This window comes from Sceloporus undulatus, chromosome 10 (genome assembly GCF_019175285.1).
Source record: "Sceloporus undulatus isolate JIND9_A2432 ecotype Alabama chromosome 10, SceUnd_v1.1, whole genome shotgun sequence".
Taxonomy (NCBI): Eukaryota; Metazoa; Chordata; class Lepidosauria; order Squamata; family Phrynosomatidae; genus Sceloporus; species Sceloporus undulatus.
The window spans coordinates 14,303,914-14,313,561 of record NC_056531.1 but is presented as its reverse complement, the minus strand read 5'-3'; the positions used below and the strand labels follow the sequence as shown (position 1 = coordinate 14,313,561).

Here is a 9,648-nt window from a genome sequence, read left to right as displayed (position 1 = left end):
TTTTTTAAACGTATGCATCGGGGTTTTTGTTGTTGTTGTTGTTGTTGATCCGTAAGCTAAGCTAGAATTTCCAATTTTTAAAAAAAATAAAATGCACGTTCAGACCAGAGTCTGTGGCTGGGGGCAGTGGGCAGATGTTGCCTGTCCACGTGGGGAAAGCCATTCCATGTGGACAGATTCAGATTCGGGTCAGGCATGTGCTGAGGGGAGAAGGTATGTGCATCCCAATCTCACAGGATTTAATCTTTGTCAGAGGGTCACCTCTGTAGGTTTGTGGGTAAGAAAGTGCCAGCAGGACAAGGCTAGTCCATACAGATGGGTAGGGGTTTGGAGACGAGACAACAGGTGGGTCCTCGGATGATGGGCAGCCACTGCCGCTAATTGCGAATAATGAAGTTGTGGCAATTTTAAACAAAGTGAGGGAGCTCACCTCCCCAGCCCTACTACCTTGATGCTCTGTTGTACATTTGGAGGGACAAGTATGGCCAGTGGGCCACAGTTGCTCAGAGCCATTGTTATTGCCCCCAGGCCACCACAATCCCCCCCATACTTCTGAAAAACACAGGGGCATTTTTCTCCTACTCTTCCCTAAAACATTGCCAGACCTCAGTGGGTGACTTTGTTGGTTTTTGAAAGGGAAGGGTGGAAAGGCAAGCTCTCTACCCCACATCCCCCCCCCCCCAAATATGTTTTAAAAGTGATGTTTTGGTTTTTATTTAAGAAGACTGGTGATGCCTAGCCGGGCTCAAGAAGGAGTCCTGCCTGCAGCTTCTTGCTCGCTGTGATTGTGCCCCCCAAGATCAACCAGAAAGCATGGGAGAGATGCGCTCTTCTAGAGCGCCTGTAGTGTTCTGTCCAAATATTTGCTTCGGATTTCACAGATTAAAAGTCATGATTGAGTACAATTTCCCTCCGATGTGTCTTCCTTGCCTTGTCTCCTCATTTTTCTGTTGGAAGATGCAGGTCTGTACGAATTACTGAGCCAGCAAAGAGCACAGTGCTATCACTCCGTCAGCCACACGAGTAACAGTACATTTAACCAGTCAATTTAAAAGACTCACAGCAGAAACAAAAATCATTTCTCACAAATGAAAAGGCAGTGAAAACCCTGTTCAAAGCAATTGAAGAGATGTTGACTGGAGCCCATTGTAAATTGGGTATAAGTGGAGTAAACCTGAAAGGCTTTGATACCAAGCCATAGCTTGACCTGGCATTGAAAGGAGCCAACGTTGGCACCAGTTTGGCCTCCAAGGGATGGGTCTTCCACCAATGGGCTGCCAGAGCTGGGAAGGCCCTGTTCCCCATGTCCTTTCCCATTGCATGGACCCATGGATGGGACCCAGGGAGGGTCTCTGGCCAGATCTCAGACAAGCAACAGGGAGAAGGTACCAAGCTCCCAAGCCATTTTGGATTCCTTGTGCATTTCTGACCCCTTGGAATAAGCCATTTTGTTCCTCAGGCTTGTGTGCCTCTCCCATAGTTCCATGTTCCAAAATGGCTCTCCCAAGCTGGGAGCATACTGCTCCTCCTTGCATTCATTTGGCTCCAGGGAGGTTTTCTGTGGGCAAGCTTGCTAAAACTTGCACTGATACATCACATAAGCGTATTGTATGGTTTCTTTCATATGTCCTCTCATGTTCTCCCCAGATGTGGCTGGGAGGGGTGGTGGGACTGGAAGGAGGCCTTCCCTGAGCTCAGAACCGGGCAGCCAGGGCCTCTATGGTCCTCCAGTATCGGCCTTGGCTGCCAGTCCCTGAGAAATATTTAGGAAGAAGAAACAAACCCATTGTACTCACTGGGCATGCATTTAGTGCCATTCTTCTTCGTGGTCTCTGCGAATCCTACAAATGGGTTTTACTGCGCCTGTGCAGTACTGTCGGAAACTTCTGGAATCACTGGCAAAGTACACTTTGCACACATATGGCAACTTTTTGGCGGTTAGCCCCGCCCACCCGTTATAAGGCCCCTGGCCATTGAGGAAAATGATTATGGTCAGTTCTGCACATCAGATAACATGAGAAGTATTGCTCCAGAGAAACCCAAGTTTTTGCATTCCTAGTTAGCCATGCCAAAGGGCCTTTCGGGTGGTGTGTAGGAGGATGGGAGTTGCAATTCTGGATGGTGTGGCTTTTAAACCCTGCTTGAAACATTTCCCCATCCCAACCCTTGGCCTGGGCAAGTTGAGGACATGACGCCCAAGGGGGTTGCGAAAAGGCGTTTTGTAAGTGCCGCAGTCTGTGCGGCTGGGCCTCTCTTTGGAAAGAGGTGCCCTGGTGGCAACGGGGAAGAGATCTGGGCTGGCTTGAGCGGGGAGAAGAAGCATGTTGGGACAGTGCTTTGGTTGAGCAAGAGTTGCATCCTCCTTGGACTCTTAGAGCAAGATCTCGGGGTGGACTAAATGCCAGATTCAAGGCAGTAAGTACACCATGCCAAGGTCTAGGGGTGCACAGCTGGAACCAAAGCAGTGCGCTTATAGTGGAACAAACAGTCCTTCCAAGTTGGCAATGACTACCGCTGCATGACTGCTCTGTGGGCACCAAAAACTCCAGTTCTCAAGATTCCAGGGCATGGAGCCAGGGCACTTAAACCACTGTCAAATCAGATGATTTCTACAATGTGGACACATCCGATAACTGAAATGGACTATGTCTCTCCCTTCCTTGTGCATGAGCCAAGATCCAAACTTCAACAGCAAGGCCTTATGGCCCAACAGTGAGGCTAATGCCATCTGCAGCCATTGCTAGCCCTTGGACCCCACTTGTGGGCTCTGAAGCCCACCTCTGCCAGTCCCCCAAAGCTCTTGCCTACCCACCATTGTAGGACTGTAAAAGTTATACGTGCGGAGTAGCAGTCCAGAATCTAAAAACAGTCCACTTATGCAACGCGCATACGCAGTCCCCACCACAAGAGGAAACTGCATCATGCATGCACTTCAAACCACTGCTAGTCTTCCGCTTTTGTTTATTGTCTTCTCATGCCGCCCAGCAACGGGTTCCCTGTGGCATCCTGCACCAGTAAGCCCAGACTCTTCGGGGGGGGGAGGGGACCAAGGATCTATCTATCATTTTCGGATCTTGCAGCCCCGATCCAAGTGGCCTTAGCTAAGCATGCCCTTGCCTCCACCCTTTGCCACTCTTGGCCTCTTTCCTCACACCCAGTAACCCTTCCTGGTTTGCAACCTGTGCCCCCAGATTGAAAGGCCTCAGGTCCTCTTTGGCTCACTAGCCAACCTGGGTATATTAGCATGGAGAGAAGAGACAACCTTTTCTAAGTACGGTCTTCATGTTTGGGTCATCGGGGTCCCTTCTGAAGGCGAAAAACATTGGTTGTGTCATTGGTCCTACAAAATCCCAGCCTCCCGGGACCTGGACCTCCGAAGAAGTGGCTTTTTTTGGTAAATTCTCTCTCTTGTGGAGGGGTAAGAGCTAGCCATGAAGGAACCAGGTGGATTTCCCTGCTATTTTTGCTCAGAGTTCCGACCTGACTCTCCGATATTCTTACTGACTCCTACATTTTCTCATGCTTCAAGACAGAGCTGAGCCAAAGCTGAGCAAATGAGCGTCGAGGCAGGAAGAGCCAAATGCCAGAAATATTGGAAGGATGGAGTATATCACACGGAGCTTTTGGGGGATTTTCCAGCTCAGTTCCGAGGTGACTGACTTCCAACGAAAGCGCATTCACACATTGAAATGTGAATGTGTTATCAGACGCCATTCCTTCCTATGGGAGCTCCTTGCGAGGTGCTTCCACAGTGATTTCAAAAGTGACCCCTCATTTTGGTAAAACCGAAGAAAAAGGGACTTCACCAGAATTGGCTTCCAGGCTCACTTTGATTGCACTGCGAATTGGTCTGGTGTGGAAAACCACTCCAATGTCACCCCCCTTGGCCCCTGCCTCTGCTCTGTCATCTCCTCCTCCTCCTCCTTTCATGCATCTCGTCCCCTCTGCCACCTGCAACCCATCCCATCATTCCCATCATCCCCTGCCTTCTCCTGCATCCCAATCCTGGCCCCAGCGAACCCCAGTGAGCTATCCCATCATCTCTGCCTTTTCCTGCATCCCGATCCTGGCCCCAGCAACCCCCATCGACCTATCCCATCATCCCCTGACTGCTTCTTCACCCCATGGAGGATGACAGCTAAGGAGGGGGCAGGGAAGGAGGGAAGCATCCAGAGCCCCACTGAGCATGTGCAAGTGTGCCTGATTCGAATCGTTGAACCCTCCGGTGTGGTAATACAATGTGCATCACTCCGCTTTGCTTGAAATCCGCATCACGTGACTTGCTTGGACTCCGCTTCCCCCTCAATTCGGAGGGCAACGAAAAGGCAACCACGTGTGGTAAAAACATCATGTTTTAAACCTTAATTTGCATTGCTAGACAGGAGTGACTCTGGATCTGGTGTGAAAAAAACATCATGCTTTGCATTGCTGGAACAGGAGTGACTGCAGATTAGTGAGCTGCAAACCCCCCCATGTGTGATAAGGTCCGATGACACTGGGCTTGAGAGCAGTACATGCAAAAAGGATCTAGAGCTCTTCGCTGTTGACTCAAGCTGCCCATGAGTCAACCGTGTGATGCGGCGGCCAAAAAGGCCAATGCAATACTGGGCTGCACCACCCGTGTGGAGTGTCCAGAGGGAGGGAAGTTCATAGTTCAGGTCAGGAACCCTAAGGAGAATGGTTTAGGCAGCTGAGTGTGTGTAGCTTGACCAGAAGACCAAGAGGTAACTATCTTTAAACTGTCATATAGAAGGGAAGTGAGCTTGTTTTCTGCTGCTCCGGAAACTAGGATGGATTCAAATGGCAAGAAAAGTGATTCCACCAAAACACGGGGGAGAACGTCTTGATTATAAGAGATGTTTGAGAGTGGAAATAATCTGTTTTGATACTGTTTTAACTGCTATGGCTCAATGCTATGGAATTCAGGAAATTGTAGTTTGCTGCGGCAGCAGAGCAAAGGGAGAACTTACACAGGGTGTCGTAGTGATTTGAGTGTTGGGCAACGACTCTGGAGACCAGGGTTCAGATTCTTGCTCAGCCATGGAAACCCACCGGGTGACCCTGGGTAAGTCTCACTCTCTCAGCCTCAGAGGAAGGCAAAGGCACACTACCTCCAAACAAATCCTGCCCAGAAAGCTCTGTTACACAAGTTCGCGTTAGCATCTCTAAAAATAGGAAATGACAAGTAGGAAACACAACAACAGCAAAATTTATAAAAGGCATAAACCAATGAGGTGATATAAAGCACTTAGAAAAGTGATGTAGAAAAGTGATCTGACTCTCCTTTATCCTTCATAAACACACACACACACACACACACACTGTTGCTCTTTTGTCTCTCTCACTTTCGGATTGAGTTTACTGATGCACTGAAGATAACTCCCTGTGGTTTGTTCTCTGCTAGTCCTGCAAATGCCTTTCCGTAGATTTGATCTAAGCAGGAAACTGGGGGAATTTGTAGCTGCAGGGGTGGGTGAGTACTAGAGCTCTCTGAGAGACCACTGCAAGTACAAACTACAAGTCCCAGGATTTTCTAAAGCGCAGCCATGGCATTTCAAGGGGTATCCAACTGCTAGAATGGTCCAGTCTGAAAGAGACTGGAGCTGCCCTAAGGAGCTCCAGGCCAAAGTAGCCCCCCACAAGGGTACGGTGCTCAAGAAGGGGCCCTTGGATGCCGAAATGCAGGAGGCAGAGGCACACAACCTCCTGTCCTAAATAGTAATTTTGCGCTGTCCTTATGGCAGCCATTTTGAAAATGGGAGACCACGAACGAAGGAATAAAACCCAATGACAAATATTAATGCATATGGTTGCCTTTTCCAGGTAAAATGGCCTCGCTCTGGCTCGCCTTGTTGCTGGTTCTTCCAAGCCTGCTCATGGGGAGCAGTTACAAGCTCCCCAGCCTACGGTTCTTCATCCAAGATGGCGCCCAAGAGGAGGAGGAGGAGGCAGCCAGATTCCCTGCTGAGGCAGACGCTCTACTGCCGACCCAAAGACGGTGGGAATGGAAGGCATCCGGAGATGAAGGCCACCAAATAAACCCTCTTATGGCCCGTAGGAAGAGGGAAGAGAGCCCTGGGTTTAAGAAGTCTACCATACCTACAAAAGAACAAGCCAAGAAAAAGCCCCATGTTGTGGGAACCACAACCAGACCTCCCACCTTGCTGAAGAAGATGGTCCAAGGCAAAATGACGGGACCTCCTCCTCATGAGAAGGCCGCCCAAGAGGTTGCCACTGTTACCCCCGCAATGGGGAACCCCCTAACCCCCCCAAAGAACAGTGCTACATCTCAGGCTCCTGGGACCAGCCTGAAACTTGGGAAAGTCTCCATTGAAGCCAAGATTCCCAAAGATGGTCAGCATTTTGTCACCAAAGGACACACTCCAAAGGTGGCACCCCAAGGTACCTCAGTTACAGTACGTATTGGGAAAGAAGCCATCACGGTTGCCTCCCCAGAAATGGGGAAAGTTTTGAAGACAACCGAACACTGGCCGTGGCTCCACGATCAAACTTCTGCGAGCTCTCAGACTTCAGTGGTCGCCACCACAGAGCTTCCCACCGCGATTCTGAAGGGTGGCTTGGTCACAGCTGGGCCTCTCATGAAATCGAAGGGGAAACTTTCTTGGACAACTCAGGCTTTGGTGGACAACTCGGATGCTTCAACTGCAGCCCTGAAGCGTGGCTCGACTACTGCTAGGCCAACCTTTGAAGCAAAGGATGGTTTTAATCTCAAAAGAGCTAAGGCTAGTTCCACCACACTTTGGCTATGGCTGGATGATATGTCAACAGCATCTTCTCAGACTTTGGTGGACATCTCAGACACTTCCACTGCAACAGAAACACCAGGCTTTCACACTGTGAAGCCTAGCTTGAAAACAAAGAGAAAAGACAGCTTCTTGCTCACAACAAACATGGCCGGTCCCACCACTGCTACCACAGCCCCTGTGAAACCTCCCACTGCCCCTGCCACCGTGGTTGGCAAGTGTCTGCTGGCCCTCTTCATGCTAGCCCTGGTTGCTGCCATCTTCATTGTGATCACCGGGGTTCTTGCAGCCATGCTGTGGCGCCAGAAGCAGGCCTACAAGATGAACCAGTACAACCACACCGAGATGGTCTGCATCTCCTCTCTGCTGGCCACGGAAGAGGCCGAGGAGGCCAGAGGGAGACCCCCCCAAGTTAAAAGGGTAAAGATGTTGAGGGAGAACGGATCAGAGGCCGAGATGGACAACTTGACGCTCAACAGCTTCTTGCCTGATCATTGACACACAGAGTCTTTGTGCATTTCAGGCTTCCCTGGCCCATGCAGACTGTGGACCCACCAGATATTTTTGGACTAAAACTCCCAGCAGGCCCTGAGCCAGCACTGCTGATGGCGACGGGTACTGGGAGTTACAGCTCAACTACATCTGGAGCACAGCATAATTCTGACCTTTGGCCTGGAAGAGTGGAACTCAGCTTTAGGTCTTCTGGGGAGCATCTCCACTGTTGAAATAATGCAGCTTGACATGACTTTAACTGCCATGGCTCCAGTCTACAGAATCTTGGGATGTGTAGTTCTCTGAGGCACCAGCACTCTTTGGCAAGAGAAGGATCAAGACCTTGTAAAACTACAAACCCCAGGCTTCCACAGAGAGAGAATATGCTTGTTAGGATTGAGCATTGGGCTACCACCTTTGTGAGGGGCCTAGGCCGCAGCTACTGTGGTAGTAGTTATTGGACAGGAAGGAACTGTGCTGAGACCAAACTGTATAAAAGCCTATAGCCACTGTACATCTGGGTCCCTGTCAGAGGCACTCTTGAAAGTCCAAGGTTTATTTTGGTTCCAATAAAGTTTAATATCTTGAGTCAATACTGTGTGGTAATTTCCTGCTAGTCCAGCTGAGACTGTGCCTCATGGAGGCAGCAGAGGTGACACCTTGGTGACCAGGCTTTGAATCCCTGCTCAGCCATGGAAACCCATTGGAAGGCCACTCTCTCAGCCTCAAAAGGCAGCCAAGGCACACACCCCCCCAACAAATTCTGCCAAGGAAACCCTAGGATAGGTCCACCTTAGGGTCACTGTAAGTCAGAAATGACTTGATGGCACACAACAACAACAACAACAACAACAACAAATTCCCTAGTTCTCCTCGAGATACATCAAGTGCTAGAAACCTGAATCCTTTAAGAATATGTACAGAATAATAATTAATAAAGCCAGGCTTCCTGGGAACGTGAATTCCTTGTGTAGTGTTTCAGTTTTCTGCATTTTCTGCACATCATACCAAACCTATAGTTCTGGGTGGGGTCAATCCTTAAATGCACATGGTAGGGCCTTTTTCACATGATTGTGGCAGAGCATTCTCTTGGTGGATGTGCCGCCAGGGCCACTATGCAACTTTTCCAACTCTACCGCCAAATAATAGGTATTTAATACTTCTGGAATAGATCAGAATATCAAAATGCTTGCATGCAGTCTGGCTGCCTACAGTTGGAAAGAAAGGCCTCGCTGAGACAGAACGCTGGCCCAACCTTCTGAGGGCATCTTTGGGGACTCTCATGAAGTCCCCGTCCCTTCATTCCTTCTGGGTTGACCTGGATCTGCTCTTTGTGGGTGGCTTGGCGCTTTCTTGCCTCTCCATTTGGGAGCTTTCTGTTCTCTGAACAACTGTCAGAGCAGGGACGTAGCCAGGATTTTAGGAAGGGGGGTCCAGACTAAGTGCCACCATTATATTGGGGCTTGGGTGCAGTGGCGCAGCCGCATGCACCATTCATTTTTCTAATGGAAGGGGGGTCAGGACCCCAAGAACCCACTCCCCCTTGGCTACGTTCCTGGTCAGAGCACAACTAGAACTGGAACGGGAAAGAAGGAACACAGGCTTAGAGACTTCTCAGCCACAGATGAACCTGGCAAGAGGAATGAAAGTGCCTCCATTCAGCCAGATCAGAGCCAAATGGGAGGTGCAGGGACCCTGGTTTTTTGATGGGTTGCTGCTCTCTGTGGCAGTGCTCAATGGGAAAGAGGTGGCTGGTTTTTAAAAACCCAGGGCCTACGTTGCAGCTCACGAGGATGCCAAAGGCATTTACTCTGGAATAAACATGGGCGTTTATCAGACAGGGTTTCTGCAGCCCAGATCTGGGGCTTCAGAGAATTGGGCAATTCGAAATGACGTGTTATCTAGAATGTATTTCCATACCTTGTTGATTTCAATGGGAGCCCCATCTGCGGGGCTTCTGCAGGACTTCCGAACTGGCTCCTCATTTTGGAGCGTTTTGGCGAATCCGCTAAATAAGGGGATTGACGGGAATTGCATTGGGGCTCTGTACGATCTCACTGCGAATTGGTCTGGTGTGAAATCCCAGTTTGCTTGTTCTCCTGACCACCATTGCAAAGACCCCCGGGTTGCAAATCTCCCATGATGCCCTGCTGCAGGTTGCCCCATTTGCTTCCACCGGGGCTGGGGAGCGATCATGGCTCCATCAGGGCTCTCTCTCTCCTTCCTTCTTCTTCGTGGTCTCTGCGAATCATACAAATGGGTTTCACTGCGCCTGCACAGTGCTGCTCGGAACCTACTGGAATCACTGGGCAGAGTTAACTCTGCAACATTTTGAAACTTTTTGGCGGTAACTCCGCCCACCCGTTATAAAGCCCCTGCCTTCCCGCTCTTT

At 49.9% G+C, this 9,648-nt stretch overlaps 1 protein-coding gene across 3 annotated transcripts in view; it reads left to right on the top strand.

Moving 5' to 3' along the window:
* Positions 1–8,210, top strand: part of SELPLG (selectin P ligand) — an 8,408-nt gene extending 198 nt beyond the window's left edge. Inside the window, exons 1-2 of one of the 3 annotated variants that reach the window (XM_042442063.1) lie at positions 2,272–2,415; positions 5,824–8,210. In XM_042442063.1, the coding sequence (XP_042297997.1) occupies positions 5,829–7,262 (1,434 nt within the window). In that variant the 5' untranslated portion in view covers positions 2,272–2,415; positions 5,824–5,828 and the 3' untranslated portion in view covers positions 7,263–8,210. Of the gene's footprint in view, positions 1–2,271; positions 2,416–2,894; positions 3,012–5,819 lie in introns of those variants that run through there. The other 2 variants (XM_042442062.1, XM_042442064.1) reach the window with 2 other exon arrangements.
* Positions 8,211–9,648: the final 1,438 nt, after the last annotated feature.